Genomic DNA, 16,081 nt, shown 5'->3' with positions numbered 1-16,081 from the left:
GCGCTGACAACGGCACAGCCTCGTGGCACTCGAGAGAAGAGCAGAAAAGCTTTTCTGCTTGCAGAGCTCGGTTAGCCCCCGTCCGGGATGCACCAAGCCGTGGTGCTCGGAGGTGCCCGCAGCACCCTCCCGGTGAGGTTACGTGGTCCGAGAGAGGGGACGGGGGCAGCACGCGTCCCCTTACAGGGGTGCCGGGGGGGCTCTGCAGGCCAACAAGGACAGCCAGCGGTGGGAAAAGCACCGTCAGAGGCAGCAGAACTAAACCAGGTAAGGAACCAAGATCTTTCTGGCTGGATAGGACAAGGGGGAATGGCTTAATACCATAATAATAATAATAATAATTAATACCTTAATTTTTGTCATCATCCCCCCCATTCCCCACCTCATGCTCCAGCTGCCCCTCCTGCCCACACATCCCTACCCTGCTGTGGGTTTTGGTACCACACGGGGCTTATGTCCCATAGCCACAGACCACGGCAATATAACAGGGATAACACGTTTTATTTGCAGCAAGAGACATGAAAAAATACACTTTCCCCAAACGATTTATGGGCAACACTCAAAACAGTTTGAAAATATATTTTTTTCTGTAACATTTGGCTTCCCTGAACACTTGCAAGCATAGCAATCACTCCCACCATGGGACATGATTTTACCCTCTCCTGGATGCACTTCCGCTCTCTCAAGAGAGTATCTCCATAGGGATAATGCTGAGGACAATGAAACCTCTGGCTTTTCCAGTGCTAAATTCTCAGAAATTACCTGAAAATCACAAACAGAAGATAAAAAAACAACTGCAGGAACAGAACAGCAAAGAACGCACAGCCCGAAGCCCCCCATCTCTCTCCTTGAAGCTCACGACAGGACCCCAGCTCCGCGGCTCGCAGCCAGGAGAGGTCCCCAAGCCACCAGCGCAGAGGAGCGAGCGCCTGGTGGCTGGGCACCGGGCCCCAAAACCCCATTCGACCTGCAGAGGTGCTGGGGATGGGCTCAGCCGGCTGGGACTGCCCCACAGCAAGGAACAAGCCGACGAGAAAGGCGCTTCGGGGCAGAGGTGGGCACGGGAGCATCCCCACATCTCCCCCACAGAGCACGAAGCCGTCCTCTGCCGCGTGCATCCTCCACCTCTCACCCACCCCGGGAGCCCTGCTCCAGCCTGCCAGGGCGACTCACGCAGGCGGTGGCAGTGCTGAGAAGTTCTGCACGCGGGCTCTGCTCCAGATTTTAGGAGCTCCCTTGGCAAACACATCTCTGGGGTGACTTATCTGGGCACTGGCCCTACCGGACAACCCGGAGCTGTTATTTTTGACTCGGGATGGGGTTTCCTGTCCTTGGGGCACCGTGTCCCGGTCCTTGCCCTCCTTCAGTTAACACCCTGCTGCTTGCACGAGTCACCTGAGAGTGAGCAAGCCTCGGGAAGACTGCAAAACCACAAATTTCCCAGAAACCTCTCAAGCAGTGTGGGGAATTTAAAACAAACAAAAAACAACAACTATATAAACATTAAGGAGCACGTTTCAGGTCACATCATCCCCATCTGCTCCACCCCAGAGGCTGCTGCAGCTATGAACCAATCTGGAAAACTTTACTGGAAGTCAGCGTCTGAGCCGCAGAGGTGCTTTGGGGAAGCTGAGTGTTCCTCCCCTGGGAGAGACACTGCTCTGCTCGGAGAGCACAGCCTGACTTTTGGGCTGCTTCTGCAGCAGGAGACACCAGGAATGACTCTGGGCCAGCCCAGGAAAAGTTCTGGCATCCCTCAACACCCAGGCACAGCACACGGGGATGAAGGCACCTTACCTAGAGCGATCGTCTCGGCTGCTCCTCAACCTGCACCAGACAAAGATCCCTGAGGACAAACATTGCCTCTGTTAAACACCCCAGGGATGAAGATGCTCAACACATAGCAACACTCAGGCAAGGAGCCTCAAGCCTGGAGGCTTTTTCACCACCCGCACAGAGCTTCCTATTTTAAGCCACCAGATTCTCTCCCTGGGCCCCAACTTGGGTGCCTCCCTGTATTTTTTTTTTTTTTTTTTTTTTTTTTGCCTCCCAGTTTGTAGCCAGCAATCTGAGAAGTCAAATTGCTGTCATCCTGGAGATGGATGGGCTTGGAAAAAGCGCTCCAAACAAGGAAGAGAAGCAAGGCCACAGGGCAAGGATGCACGCTTGTCTTCTGCGGGCAGAAAACCCCAGCGGGCTGCACTGGGGGGCAAAACTGCTCCCACCACAGCAGGGATGCGAGGGCTCAAGCAGCGTCCATGGGACCGACCCGGGCAAGGACAGTGAGAGGATCTGCCTCCTGCTCTGGGCGCGGGAGGCCTGCTCAGCACGACCTCTGCTCCCGAGGCTGGGGCAGGGAGGCAAGGCAGCGCGCGGTGCCTGCCACGGTGCCCACCGGCGGTGCAGCAGAGCCCAAAAAGCCAGGGGAAGCTGGTCCCAGCACTCACCTGCCAGCAAGCCGATGCTAACGAACACCAGGATGATGGGTAAAAACGCCTTGTCGTTGCCTGAAAAACAAACAATTCCCAGAATTTTGCCCCCACAAAGAAAAAACTCCTGCCACCGGGCAGTCTGGTGCAGGGACATGAGGACATGAGTCCTCCATGAAGCTCTGCTGTTCCCACGCCTCGTCTCAGGCAGTGCTGGGAAGCCACGAGACCCCAGCGAATGGGGCCAGAGTGAACGTTTTGGGGCCATTTCCCAGCTTTCCATTCCCGTGCACGGGGAAGGAAGCCCCACTTACTGTGGACGCGCAGCAGGAAGGAGGTCTCGTTCTGGCTGACCGCGTTGCTGACTATGCACGTGTAGTAGCCGGTGTCGTTCATCAAGGCTCGGTGGATCTCCAGCGTGTTGTTGTGGACGAAGTGGAGGCCGTTGCTCTCCATCAGCAGCTCCCCGTTCCTCTTCCACCAGTACAAGTCCACCTGCCCCTCCAACACGTTGCAGAAAAGCTTGGTGTTGCCTCCCACCTCCACCGATGAGTTGCCCAGGATTTCTGGCTCGGAGAGCGGCTCTGCACAGAGATGGAGCACCCGTCAGCACTGACACCCCCGCGTCGAGGGTGCCAGGACCCGGGCACCACCCTGGGCAGCAGCTCAAGCTCTCCGGCTGCGGCGCAGGGTTTTGGCACGCACCGACCACGCGCAGCTCGAACCAGCCCGTGGCCTCCGACTCGGAGCGGAAGCGGTAGAGCCCCCCGTCCCACCACCGCAGCACCATCTGCAGCGAGAAGTCCGTCTCGTTGAAGCTCACGCGGCCCTCGTAGATGCCGGAGATCTCGGCCGACTTGTTGGGAACGTACGTGGCGATGACCGCCTTGCGCGGGCCGGATTCGTACTCCCAGGACGCCGTTGTGCCGGCTGCCGGCGGCTCGACGCTGAAGAGCACGGTGCAGCCGCTGGCTGAGACGAGGACCTCGGACGCCGGCTTGAGGTCAGCAGAGTAGCACGGGAAGAGCGTGCGGGCTGGAAGGGAGAAACGCAGCGCGGGGCTAGCGGGACGCACCGGCATCCAGCAGGCAGCTGGGCAGGGAGAGCAGCCCTGGCTCGGCTCCCGCGCAAGAGGGGGGGGGGACGCGATTATTTCGGGGGTGCTTGCGGCGGGACTTTAAGCAGTGCCACGGAGAAGCAGGAGGCTGCGGAGGAGCTGCCTTCATCTCCCTGAAAACCTGCGCTGCTTCGCTTCGCAGCCGGCTTCTGCCTGAGGAGTTTCCATGCATGGGTACGGCTGCGAGAGCTGCCTGCTCCCGGCCCTGCTCTACCGGGGGGGTCTTGGAAGCAAAGGGGTCCCCAGGGAGCTGTGGTCGGAGCCAGGGCAGCCCCCTCCCAACCACCCATTTGCTCCCCAAAATGTTTTGAGAGTTGCTCCTGATGCTGTGAGCACGCAGCAGGGGCTTTGGGGTGGGAAAAGCAGACGGGAGAAGCAGCCTGGTGGAGGTGGAAGCCTGCACCGCCTGGCCTACCACAGCCACCACCAGCACCAACACCACCAGCACCACCACACTCACCACCACCACCAACAGCACCACCGCCACCACAACCACCACCAACAGCACCACCACGACCACCACTACCCCCAGCCCCAGGACTTGCCTGTGAGGGCCAGGCCGGCCGCTGGGCCTCCCCTGGCGGAGGCCAGGAGGACGAGGAGGGGAAGGGCGAGCATGGCAGACCTGGGGCGCGGCGCGGCCTGCGGCGGGGCTGGGGCTGGGACCGGGACCAGCACCGGGTGCCACCGCCTCCTGTCGCCGTCACTCAGGCCCCGACACGCGGCTGGGCTCAGCCCGGGGCACCAGGACACCGGGCATGGCACGCCCCGCGAGGCCGGGGGTTGTGGGGTGCAGCAGCCTCGGGGCGCCCAGGAGCTCTGTGACTGCAAAAGCAGCCCAGGCTCTATATATAACGTCGTATGCCTTACAGATCTTTCTCACAGACCATTATTTATCCGCACGAACCAAGCCTGTGTTCTGCTCCACACCTTCTAAGAGGGGGGTGAGCCCCAGAGCCCCCTGCTCCACCTTCCGCCAGCTGCACGCTCCATTGCCCTGTCTGGGCCTTGACCGTTACCATTGTTGTTGTTGGCACCCTCTCCTTTTGTGAGCCCCAGAGCATCATATCTGTTGCACAGGGGCACCTCAGGGGCAAGGGGGAGATGCCTCACTCTGCTCCGAGCAGATATGAGGCTCCAGCCTCCCTTGTCGTGTGAGTCCATCAGTTCTGATGGTTTGGGGCTGGAAGCCACTTTACCACCCCCTTGCCAGGACTTAAGACAGGGCTGCTCAGCCCGCACCAGCTCATGATACCTTGCTAGTCAACTTAACAAGTCCGAAAAAAAAAAAAAAAAAGACCTAAGTGACCTAAGTGCCAGGCTTATGGACTCTTCTGAGGGGTCTGGTCCAGCTGCCTCAATTGTAATGCATTGCTGCTATTGATTGGCATAGAGGACGGCATGAGAGCAATACTGACCAGGTCGATGAGGTTTTGGTATGAAAGGCTTGTGTATTGTTTGGCTTCCAGCAGAGCTTCTGAGGGTGTTTCCTTCCTGCACTGCTTCCTTGCTGTTTCCTTGGCGTGTCCCTTTTTCAGGTGTCTTTCTGCCTAGAACCGTGGTGCCATCAGACCTGACAGCTCCATTACACTACAGAAGGGATTTTTTATATAAATTTAAAAGCACCTGTGACCTAGCCTGAGCTGATTTCCCTTGCACAGGCACTTAACTGACCTTGTAGTCATGCCACAGCTGTCAGTGGTCTCCATATTTGTGGGTTGAAGTGTTTTAGGTGGAGCTGAAGGTCCTTTTTTGTCCCTCTGGTATCAGCTGAGAAATGTGTTCATATATGAAAGTAAAATAAATAAGTAAACAACCTACCTTAGGTCACCTTTTTCTTCGCTTTGCTAGAGCCGCTCCAAGACAAGGATTTCATTTGGATCCTCTGTTTGTGTCCCCACTGTGTCTCCTCAAGCAGAGGATGGCTCAGTGCTATTTGGGCCCCAGCTCTGGGGCCAGATCCTGCCTTGGCCAGCTCTGGAGCAGGTTTCTCGAGGGGGTGGGAGGCCAGGGCAGACTGCATTAAAGACCAAACTAAAGCTAAGCAGTGCCCTGGATTGCAACAGATCCCGTCCCAAGGGAAAGCGCATCCCCAGGGCAAGGAAAGCCCCTGTCCCAGCCAGGCCAGAGCACAGCTTGCCAAGATGCCTCCTCCAGGCCAGGGCAGGAGCTCGTGGGGCCAGGACCCAGGCGCTGACAACGGCACAGCCTCGTGGCACTCGAGAGAAGAGCAGAAAAGCTTTTCTGCTTGCAGAGCTCGGTTAGCCCCCGCCCGGGACGCACCAAGCCGTGGTGCTCGGAGGTGCCCGCAGCACCCTCCCGGTGAGGTTACGTGGTCCGAGAGAGGGGACGGGGGCAGCACGCGTCCCCTTACAGGGGTGCCGGGGGGGCTCTGCAGGCCAACAAGGGCAGCCAGCGGTGGGAAAAGCACCGTCAGAGGCAGCAGAACTAAACCAGGTAAGGAACCAAGATCTTTCTGGCTGGATAGGACAAGGGGGAATGGCTTAATACCATAATAATAATAACAATAATTAATACCTTAATTTTTGTCATCATCCCCCCCATTCCCCACCTCATGCTCCAGCTGCCCCTCCTGCCCACACATCCCTACCCTGCTGTGGGTTTTGGTACCACACGGGGCTTATGTCCCATAGCCACAGACCACGGCAATATAACAGGGATAACACGTTTTATTTGCAGCAAGAGACATGAAAAAATACACTTTCCCCAAACGATTTATGGGCAACACTCAAAACAGTTTGAAAATATATTTTTTTCTGTAACATTTGGCTTCCCTGAACACTTGCAAGCATAGCAATCACTCCCACCATGGGACATGATTTTACCCTCTCCTGGATGCACTTCCGCTCTCTCAAGAGAGTATCTCCATAGGGATAATGCTGAGGACAATGAAACCTCTGGCTTTTCCAGTGCTAAATTCTCAGAAATTACCTGAAAATCACAAACAGAAGATAAAAAAACAACTGCAGGAACAGAACAGCAAAGAACGCACAGCCCGAAGCCCCCCATCTCTCTCCTTGAAGCTCACGACAGGACCCCAGCTCCGCGGCTCGCAGCCAGGAGAGGTCCCCAAGCCACCAGCGCAGAGGAGCGAGCGCCTGGTGGCTGGGCACCGGGCCCCAAAACCCCATTCGACCTGCAGAGGTGCTGGGGATGGGCTCAGCCGGCTGGGACTGCCCCACAGCAAGGAACAAGCCGACGAGAAAGGCGCTTCGGAGCAGAGGTGGGCACGGGAGCATCCCCACATCTCCCCCACAGAGCACGAAGCCGTCCTCTGCCGCGTGCATCCTCCACCTCTCACCCACCCCGGGAGCCCTGCTCCAGCCTGCCAGGGCGACTCACGCAGGCGGTGGCAGTGCTGAGAAGTTCTGCACGCGGGCTCTGCTCCAGATTTTAGGAGCTCCCTTGGCAAACACATCTCTGGGGTGACTTATCTGGGCACTGGCCCTACCGGACAACCCGGAGCTGTTATTTTTGACTCGGGATGGGGTTTCCTGTCCTTGGGGCACCGTGTCCCGGTCCTTGCCCTCCTTCAGTTAACACCCTGCTGCTTGCACGAGTCACCTGAGAGTGAGCAAGCCTCGGGAAGACTGCAAAACCACAAATTTCCCAGAAACCTCTCAAGCAGTGTGGGGAATTTAAAACAAACAAAAAACAACAACTATATAAACATTAAGGAGCACGTTTCAGGTCACATCATCCCCATCTGCTCCACCCCAGAGGCTGCTGCAGCTATGAACCAATCTGGAAAACTTTACTGGAAGTCAGCGTCTGAGCCGCAGAGGTGCTTTGGGGAAGCTGAGTGTTCCTCCCCTGGGAGAGACACTGCTCTGCTCGGAGAGCACAGCCTGACTTTTGGGCTGCTTCTGCAGCAGGAGACACCAGGAATGACTCTGGGCCAGCCCAGGAAAAGTTCTGGCATCCCTCAACACCCAGGCACAGCACACGGGGATGAAGGCACCTTACCTAGAGCGATCGTCTCGGCTGCTCCTCAACCTGCACCAGACAAAGATCCCTGAGGACAAACATTGCCTCTGTTAAACACCCCAGGGATGAAGATGCTCAACACATAGCAACACTCAGGCAAGGAGCCTCAAGCCTGGAGGCTTTTTCACCACCCGCACAGAGCTTCCTATTTTAAGCCACCAGATTCTCTCCCTGGGCCCCAACTTGGGTGCCTCCCTGTATTTTTTTTTTTTTTTTTTTTTTTTTTTGCCTCCCAGTTTGTAGCCAGCAATCTGAGAAGTCAAATTGCTGTCATCCTGGAGATGGATGGGCTTGGAAAAAGCGCTCCAAACAAGGAAGAGAAGCAAGGCCACAGGGCAAGGATGCACGCTTGTCTTCTGCGGGCAGAAAACCCCAGCGGGCTGCACTGGGGGGCAAAACTGCTCCCACCACAGCAGGGATGCGAGGGCTCAAGCAGCGTCCATGGGACCGACCCGGGCAAGGACAGTGAGAGGATCTGCCTCCTGCTCTGGGCGCGGGAGGCCTGCTCAGCACGACCTCTGCTCCCGAGGCTGGGGCAGGGAGGCAAGGCAGCGCGCGGTGCCTGCCACGGTGCCCACCGGCGGTGCAGCAGAGCCCAAAAAGCCAGGGGAAGCTGGTCCCAGCACTCACCTGCCAGCAAGCCGATGCTAACGAACACCAGGATGATGGGTAAAAACGCCTTGTCGTTGCCTGAAAAACAAACAATTCCCAGAATTTTGCCCCCACAAAGAAAAAACTCCTGCCACCGGGCAGTCTGGTGCAGGGACATGAGGACACGAGTCCTCCATGAAGCTCTGCTGTTCCCACGCCTCGTCTCAGGCAGTGCTGGGAAGCCACGAGACCCCAGCGAATGGGGCCAGAGTGAACGTTTTGGGGCCATTTCCCAGCTTTCCATTCCCGTGCACGGGGAAGGAAGCCCCACTTACTGTGGACGCGCAGCAGGAAGGAGGTCTCGTTCTGGCTGACCGCGTTGCTGACTATGCACGTGTAGTAGCCGGTGTCGTTCATCAAGGCTCGGTGGATCTCCAGCGTGTTGTTGTGGACGAAGTGGAGGCCGTTGCTCTCCATCAGCAGCTCCCCGTTCCTCTTCCACCAGTACAAGTCCACCTGCCCCTCCAACACGTTGCAGAAAAGCTTGGTGTTGCCTCCCACCTCCACCGATGAGTTGCCCAGGATTTCTGGCTCGGAGAGCGGCTCTGCACAGAGATGGAGCACCCGTCAGCACTGACACCCCCGCGTCGAGGGTGCCAGGACCCGGGCACCACCCTGGGCAGCAGCTCAAGCTCTCCGGCTGCGGCGCAGGGTTTTGGCACGCACCGACCACGCGCAGCTCGAACCAGCCCGTGGCCTCCGACTCGGAGCGGAAGCGGTAGAGCCCCCCGTCCCACCACCGCAGCACCATCTGCAGCGAGAAGTCCGTCTCGTTGAAGCTCACGCGGCCCTCGTAGATGCCGGAGATCTCGGCCGACTTGTTGGGAACGTACGTGGCGATGACCGCCTTGCGCGGGCCGGATTCGTACTCCCAGGACGCCGTTGTGCCGGCTGCCGGCGGCTCGACGCTGAAGAGCACGGTGCAGCCGCTGGCTGAGACGAGGACCTCGGACGCCGGCTTGAGGTCAGCAGAGTAGCACGGGAAGAGCGTGCGGGCTGGAAGGGAGAAACGCAGCGCGGGGCTAGCGGGACGCACCGGCATCCAGCAGGCAGCTGGGCAGGGAGAGCAGCCCTGGCTCGGCTCCCGCGCAAGAGGCGGGGGGGGACGCGATTATTTCGGGGGGGGCTTGCGGCGGGACTTTAAGCAGTGCCACGGAGAAGCAGGAGGCTGCGGAGGAGCTGCCTTCATCTCCCTGAAAACCTGCGCTGCTTCGCTTCGCAGCCGGCTTCTGCCTGAGGAGTTTCCATGCATGGGTACGGCTGCGAGAGCTGCCTGCTCCCGGCCCTGCTCTACCGGGGGGGTCTTGGAAGCAAAGGGGTCCCCAGGGAGCTGTGGTCAGAGCCAGGGCAGCCCCCTCCCAGCCGCCCATTTGCTCCCCGAAACGTTTTGAAAGTTGTTATCGAGGCTGCGAGCACGCAGCAGGGGCTTTAGGGTGGAAAAAGCAGCCGGGACGAGCGCGCTGGTGGCGGGGGGAGCCTGCACCGCCCAGCCCACCACGACCACCACCGCCCCCAGCCCCAGGACTTGCCTGTGAGGGCCAGGCCGGCCGCTGGGCCTCCCCTGGCGGAGGCCAGGAGGACGAGGAGGGGAAGGGCGAGCATGGCAGACCTGGGGCGCGGCGCGGCCTGCGGCGGGGCTGGGGCTGGGACCGGGACCAGCACCGGGTGCCACCGCCTCCTGTCGCCGTCACTCAGGCCCCGACACGCGGCTGGGCTCGGCCCGGGGCACCAGGACACCGGGCATGGCACGCCCCGCGAGGCCGGGGGTTGTGGGGTGCAGCAGCCTCGGGGCGCCCAGGAGCTCTGCGACTGCAAAAGCAGCCCAGGCTCTATATATAACGTCGTATGCCTTACAGATCTTTCTCACAGACCATTATTTATCCGCACGAACCAAGCCCGTGTTCTGCTCCACACCTTCCAAAGGGGGTGAGCCCCGGAGCCCCCTGCTCCACCTTCTCGGAAGACCACCGTGGCCGTGCTCACCCAGGCTTTGGTGGCCCCCTCGGGCTCTGCTCCCTCAGGGGGCTGAAGGTCCGTGAGCTGGTGACGGGTGGCACAACAGAAGAGGCGAAGCCACATCTCCTCCAGCCCTGCTGCCCAGGCTGAAGCTCTGCATGTGAAGAGCTCCGACGTCTTAAGGCATTGCGGCCCCCCAGTACCTCAGTTCCCCCAAAAGGTGCACCAGCTTCTCCCAGCACACCAGGTTCTCCTGGCACATTTTCCCCCGCTAAACACCTTGCAGGAAATCAGAGCTATAGAAATAACCAAGTGTAACCTGCTGCGAACCAGGGAGAGGTGAAAGCAGAGATGGGGGTCTAAGAGAGACCTTCACAGCCAGCCCTGGGTTCCAGTCAGGGCTGCAGGACCAGCATTTGGTGTTTTTTCCATCTCCATTTCTCACGCCCCCAGTGTTGGGGGGTGCAGGGAGAGCAGGGTCCATCCAGTGCCGAGCATCCACCCCCCTGCGGGGCAGGCGAGGCAGGGTGGAGGGGTGTGGAGGGCACAGAAAGACACGGGGAGGGTCCTGGGGTGATGCATAAAAAGTACACAGAGAGCTCCAAAAGGAGAGCCCCACTGCGCATTCTGCAGCGCACAGCACTGAACACCCCTGCGATCAAGTGTTTTCCCATTGCCCCAACCCACCAGAGGGATGCAGGGAAGGTGGGCTGGAGGCAGCGTGTAGAGGGGACTTGAGGTGTCAGGCAGGAACCTCTCAGCCTCACCTCGTCCTTCCCGCTCCATCAGGGCTGAGCCTGGCCCACGTGGGAAAAGGAAAGAAACAAGCACAGGAGCCAAGGAAGGGCACCTACTCCAGTTCAGAGAGAACTGGGGCTGAATAAATCAGTTGGAGGAAACAAGGAGGAATGGTTGCCCGATAAAAGCCTTAAAAGGGAGGGCTCCCAGCTTGTAAAGTTGTCCAGGAGAGGGGAAGCAAGCTGGCAGAACCCAGGAGTTCAGCTACGGCCGATAAAGAGACAGCCCCTGGACTGTAAGCCCAGCACAGGAGCTTTTGAGGCCGGAGGGGCTGAGCATGGGGAAGGTGGAAGAGCCCAGAGGCAACAGAAGGGGCTCGAGGCCGTCCTGGTCCCCCAGCCCACCGCTGTGCTCTGGCCCCACAGCCACGAGGACGCTCCTGCACCCGGCGCTGCCCAGCCTCCGGCACCCCCAGCCTCACGACATCCCCGTCCCGGCTGAGCGCACGCTCTGTCCCCGAGCCGTGGCCTGGGCCACACCAGCAGCAGCCAGTTTGGTAGTTAATGTTTAATTGGACATCCTGGAAGGACCGCAGCTGGCCGAGCCGCAGGTTACCCGCTGCTCTGTTTGGCCGCCAGTCTCTTGTCTCTCTCTTCAGCGATGGTCAGCCGGATGCCCTTTCCACGGGGCAGGGAGATCCACGGCTTGTTGCCCTGAAGCAAAGGAGAAGCCACGTCACACCGAGAAGCACAGACTGCAGCAAGAGCCAGCCCCTGCCCGAGCCAGGCCACGTGCCCGTGGCGGTGGCATTCGCCCAGCAGGAGACCCCGAGGAAGCTGTTGTGTACTGTCAGCCTCTTCCTTCCACATCCCATGGGGCTCCCTCCTGAAAACATCCCCACCCCTTCCGAGTTTATTGCCGCTTTCCCTTCCCAGAGCGGTCAGCCCGAAGCTGTCAGAACCACGGGAACAGAGCTGGAGCTTCACTCTGTGTGCACCAAGGGTGGGAAGAAGCAGCCTACAGGTGACACCCACGACTCCTGGCTTCAGCCCACAGCCCCCCAAAACAGGAGAGGACCCACCCACCTTCGGCCCGTGCTCGCTTACCTTGCCAATAACAAAAATGTTTGAGAGCCTGGTGGCAAAGCTGTTGCCATTGGCGTCCTTCACGTGAACCACGTCAAACGAGCCGGGGTGTCTCTCCCGGTTGGTGATCACCCCGATACGGCCCAAGTTGGCACCACCGGTCACCATGCACAGGTTACCTAGGGCGGGGGGAGACGGGTGTGACAAGAGCTCGTGCGAGGTGCTGAGCTGCAGCCCTTCTGTTGGGAGAAGGGCAGGGACAGAGCTGCACAGCCCATGGGGCAGCCAGCAGAGCCCCCAGGCACATCACGACATCCCACGCCAACATCCCACAGGAACCGTGGCACGCCTCGAGGAGCCCAACAGCCCTGTGGTCCCACATTCCCCAACGCATTCCCTGCGCAACATGTTCCCCATATCCTTCCTGCTCTTGCCGGGGAGGCTTTCCCATGCTGCTTGTGCCTGAAGCCTTCCCCCCACCGCCTGTTTTTAAAGCGGCGAGCAGGGAGTCTTCCTGTGGCTGCCCAGGGAGCTTTCCTCTTTCCTCTCACAGCCCCACCAGTGCCAGCCTCAAGCATCCTCTCTGCCAGCCCCACCGGCTCCTTCCACCTGGTGCCTGCTTTCTCTGGGCGTTGCTCAGAGTGCCTACAGCCAAACACCTCCCGCTGCCCTGACACGGGAGGAATCCCTGCTCCTGCTGGATATGCCCGAGAGAAACCACCCCCTTCACAAGGCTGCTGCCTATCTGCTTCAGGTCAAAGACCCCTGACAGCTGTGTTTAACTTTCACAGTGCTCTTCGCTCTCCAAGAGCCCAGTGTTTTGCAGGGAATTCGAGACCCACCTGTGTCAAACTTGATGAAGTCCGTGATCTTTCCAGTCTCCAGGTCAATCTGGATCGTGTCGTTCACCTTGATGAGGGGGTCCGGGTAGCGGATGGTGCGGGCATCATGGGTCACCAGGTGAGGGATTCCTTTGGTGCCCACGAAGATCTTCCTCACCTTGCACAGCTTGTACTGCAAACAAACCCCAGCGCTGCTCAGATGAGGCACCCCAGCCGTCAGCCTCCCTACAAATGCTGCCTGCATTTTCTTACAAAAGCTTGTGCCCAGGCATTTTTCCTCATTTCTCCCTGAAGCCTGTGGCCACACAGCAGAGGCTGCCTTCTCCCAGACCCACGAGAGACCCGTATCCCTCCTCCAGAGCTTTCTGGCTTCCTTTAAGCTCGGCTCCAGCCAGCCTGGGTCAGCACCACGTGGTAGCCAAAGGTAAAAGCGCATCAGAAGGGACAGAGAGGCCCCACAAGCACGCCGTGGCCAGGCAGGCAGCTCTCCCCTCAGCATCACCACATGCCTGCGCCCCGTGCCCTCTGGGAGAAGCTGTGTGAGGGAGCACAGACGCACCTTGCTGCACGGCACCTTCAGGCAGCCCCGAGACCCCTGTGCTCTGCCCCTTCAGCTACCACAAGCGAAGCTCCCGGTGAAGGTAACGCCGCCCATGCCGACAGCCACCACAGCAAGCACCAGAGCACGCACCTGCAGACCCGTCTGGGAGCTGCCCTCGCGGCACCAGCAGGTTTCCCCCCGCAAAGGCTTCGTGCCCCAACCCAGATGGCCCTGATCCTCTCAAGGGTGGCAAGGACTCGGTGCTCAGAGCCGCCAGCTCCTGTTCAGGAGATGCCAGGGAGGAAGCACTGCCCCAGGAACACCTGGCTGGGCCCGCGCTGGCGCCAAGCCGAAGCCCCTCACCTTGGCCTCTTCAGCTGTGATGCGGTGAACGGCAAACCGGCCCTTGGTATCATACACCAAGCGGAAGTGCTCGCCCGTCTTCTCGATGCTGATGACATCTGATTTCAGAGAGAGGTAGAAAGAAACAGCAGCTGTTAGCGGCTAAGTTACCCAACACTCGCTCAGCACAAAGCTCACGTTTAAATAGACCTGAAGACGGCTGAACGACGCTCACTGTCACCAGAAAAACACCATGCCCCCAAATCCTGACAGCCTCACAGGACATTTCCCCCACCACGGCCTGAGGCACCTGCCCCGGCCCTCCCCACTCACCCATGAAGCCTGCAGGGTAGGTGATGTCCGTGCGAACTTTGCCGTCGATCTTGATGAACCTCTGCATGCAAATCTTCTTCACCTCGTCGCCGGTCAGGGCGTACTTCAGCCTGTTCCTCAGGAAGATGATGAGCGGGAGGCACTCCCTCAGCTTGTGAGGGCCCGTCGACGGACGGGGCGCCTGCAGGCGGAGAGGAGCCTTCGGCAGGGTGCAGGGGCTGAGGAGGGGAGCCCCAGGAGGGAAGTCCCAGGAAGGGAGCCCCAGGAGGGGAGCCCCAGCACCCCGATGGCTCTCGCAGTGACACCTGAGGGCACCTGCAGGGGGGAGCCTGCGAGCTAAGCGGGCTGCGGGAGGGTTTTCCTGGCACGCGCAGCCTCGTAGGGTGCTCCCCTCAGTGACAGACCCATCACAGAACCATTAGGGTTGGAAAAGCCCTCCAAGATCATCTGGTCCAACCGTCCCCCTACCACCAATGTCACCACCAAGCCACGTCCCCAAGCACCACGTCCAACCTTTCCCTGAGCACCCCCAGGGACGGTGACGCCACCACCTCCCTGGGCAACCCGTCCCAGTGCCTGACCGCTCTTTCTGAGAGGAAACGCCTCCTCGCTTCCAACCCGAGCCTCCCCAGCACAACCTGAGGCCGTTCCCTCAGTCCTACCACCACTCACCCGTGGCGAGAGGCCGCCCCCCGCTCCCCCCGCCCCCCTTCCAGGCACCACGGGGCCTCCCCCCAGCCTGGGCCTCCCCACCCCGCGCCCCCCGGCCCCGCACTCACGAAGACGCCGGTCAGCTTGTCCAGCATCCAGTGCTTCGGCGCCGCCACACGCTTCAGGTGCTTCTTGGGGCCGCGGGCCTGCGGGCGGGACGCGCCGGGGACGCCTCAGCTCGGGGCGCCTCAGCCCGGACCCCTCCCCGTCCCCCCCCCCCCCGCAGCCCCGCCGCCATGCCCCCGGCTCCCGCCCCCCTCCCCGTGCCCCCCATGGCGGCGGGGGCGGCCCCGGGCCGCGGATGGCGGCGGATGGCGGCGGGGAGCGGCGGCGCCGCGGACTCACCATGGCTGCGCTCGGGCGGGAAAGGGGCGGGGATGGCGGCGGAGGGGCGGATGGGAGGGGGAGCGGCCGCGGCGGTGCCGCCTCCCCGAGGGGCGACCCCTGGCGGCGCGGAGGGCCCCGGGGGCTGCTCGGGGCCGCCAGCGGTTGTCGGGGGGGGGGGGTGCCCGGGGGGGGGTCCCCGGGCGGCCCCGAGCCCTCCCGCAGCACCGGGACCGGCGGGGGCACCGCACCCTGCCTGCGCTGGGGGGCAGCGAGGCCTCCCGGTGCCCCGTGTGCCTGTAGTCCCCGGGGGGGTACGCCAGGTGCCCTCCCCAAACAAGATGGGACCCCCCATCTGCCCCCCATCCAGGCTGCGACCTCCCATATCCCTTCCCTATCCAAACTAGGACCCCCCACACACCCTCCCCCAAAAAGCTGGGACCCCCATGTCCCCCGCATCTAGGCTGGGATCCCCCAATGTCCCCCCCATCCCGGCTGGGACCCTTCATGTGTCCCCCATCTATGCTTGGACCCCCCCCATGCATCTTCCCCCAGAAAAGCTGGGACCCCCCCGTCTCTCTCATCCAGGCTGGGATCCCCCCATGCACTCCCCGTCTAGCCTGGGACCCCCTCCATGTGCCCCCATCCAGGCTGGGACCCCCCCATGTGCCCCCCATCCAGGCTGCAGCCCCCCCATGTGCCCCCCATCCAGGCTGTGACCTCCCATGTCCCTTCCCCGTCCATGCTTGAACCCCCCCCCCCCATGCCCTCCCCAAAACAGCTGGGACCCTCTATGTCCCCCTCATCCAGGCTGGGACCCCCCACATCCCCTCCCCATCTAGACTGGGACCCCCCATGTGCTCCCCATCTCTGCTGGGACCCCCCATGCACTTTCCCCACCCATACTTGGACCTCCCCTGGAACCCTCCCCAAAAAAGCTGGGACCCCCCCCCCGTGTCCCCCCCATCCAGGCTGCGACCTCCCATGTCCCCTCCCCATCTAGG

The 16,081-nt window shown here is 60.7% G+C and overlaps 3 protein-coding genes across 3 annotated transcripts; all 3 read right to left on the bottom strand.

Moving 5' to 3' along the window:
- Positions 1–482: 482 nt before the first annotated feature.
- LOC121077498 (HEPACAM family member 2-like) lies at positions 483–4,271 on the bottom strand. Its single transcript, XM_040572772.1, has 6 exons — positions 4,092–4,271; positions 3,135–3,464; positions 2,744–3,013; positions 2,448–2,507; positions 1,798–1,846; positions 483–762 (listed from the first exon to the last, which is right to left on the bottom strand). The coding sequence occupies exons 1-6, from the start codon at positions 4,162–4,164 to the stop codon at positions 759–761; spliced, it is 786 nt and encodes a 261-aa protein (XP_040428706.1). The 5' UTR covers positions 4,165–4,271; the 3' UTR covers positions 483–758.
- Positions 4,272–6,218: 1,947 nt separating this feature from the next.
- On the bottom strand, positions 6,219–11,311 carry LOC121077409 (HEPACAM family member 2-like). Its single transcript, XM_040572649.1, has 6 exons — positions 9,735–11,311; positions 8,872–9,201; positions 8,481–8,750; positions 8,185–8,244; positions 7,534–7,582; positions 6,219–6,498 (listed from the first exon to the last, which is right to left on the bottom strand). The coding sequence occupies exons 1-6, from the start codon at positions 9,805–9,807 to the stop codon at positions 6,495–6,497; spliced, it is 786 nt and encodes a 261-aa protein (XP_040428583.1). The 5' UTR covers positions 9,808–11,311; the 3' UTR covers positions 6,219–6,494.
- A 140-nt stretch (positions 11,312–11,451) lies between these two features.
- Positions 11,452–15,168, bottom strand: RPS4X (ribosomal protein S4 X-linked). The gene is made up of 7 exons (XM_040572648.1): positions 15,099–15,168; positions 14,822–14,899; positions 14,043–14,223; positions 13,731–13,828; positions 12,827–12,998; positions 12,006–12,163; positions 11,452–11,612 (listed from the first exon to the last, which is right to left on the bottom strand). The coding sequence occupies exons 1-7, from the start codon at positions 15,099–15,101 to the stop codon at positions 11,511–11,513; spliced, it is 792 nt and encodes a 263-aa protein (XP_040428582.1). The 5' UTR covers positions 15,102–15,168; the 3' UTR covers positions 11,452–11,510.
- Between the last annotated feature and the right edge of the window lie 913 nt (positions 15,169–16,081).

The sequence above is a fragment of the Cygnus olor genome, chromosome 13, assembly GCF_009769625.2.
Source record: "Cygnus olor isolate bCygOlo1 chromosome 13, bCygOlo1.pri.v2, whole genome shotgun sequence".
Classification (NCBI taxonomy): domain Eukaryota; kingdom Metazoa; phylum Chordata; class Aves; order Anseriformes; family Anatidae; genus Cygnus; species Cygnus olor.
The sequence above is the reverse complement of the archived record's forward strand: the minus strand, read 5'-3'. Positions and strand labels throughout refer to the sequence as shown.

Coding starts and splice junctions, on each gene's coding strand:
- LOC121077409 (XM_040572649.1), bottom strand. CDS start 9,807: ATGCTCGCCCTTCCCCTCCTCGTCCTCCTGGCCTCCGCCAGGGGAGGC. Junction 9,202..9,734: donor GGCCGGCCTGGCCCTCACAG/GCAAGTCCTGGG, acceptor TCTCCCTTCCAG/CCCGCACGCTCTTCCCGTGC. Junction 8,751..8,871: donor GTTCGAGCTGCGCGTGGTCG/GTGCGTGCCAAA, acceptor ATCTCTGTGCAG/AGCCGCTCTCCGAGCCAGAA.
- LOC121077498 (XM_040572772.1), bottom strand. CDS start 4,164: ATGCTCGCCCTTCCCCTCCTCGTCCTCCTGGCCTCCGCCAGGGGAGGC. Junction 3,465..4,091: donor GGCCGGCCTGGCCCTCACAG/GCAAGTCCTGGG, acceptor TCTCCCTTCCAG/CCCGCACGCTCTTCCCGTGC. Junction 3,014..3,134: donor GTTCGAGCTGCGCGTGGTCG/GTGCGTGCCAAA, acceptor ATCTCTGTGCAG/AGCCGCTCTCCGAGCCAGAA.
- RPS4X (XM_040572648.1), bottom strand. Junction 12,999..13,730: donor TCACAGCTGAAGAGGCCAAG/GTGAGGGGCTTC, acceptor GTTTGTTTGCAG/TACAAGCTGTGCAAGGTGAG. Junction 12,164..12,826: donor CTTCATCAAGTTTGACACAG/GTGGGTCTCGAA, acceptor CCCCCGCCCTAG/GTAACCTGTGCATGGTGACC.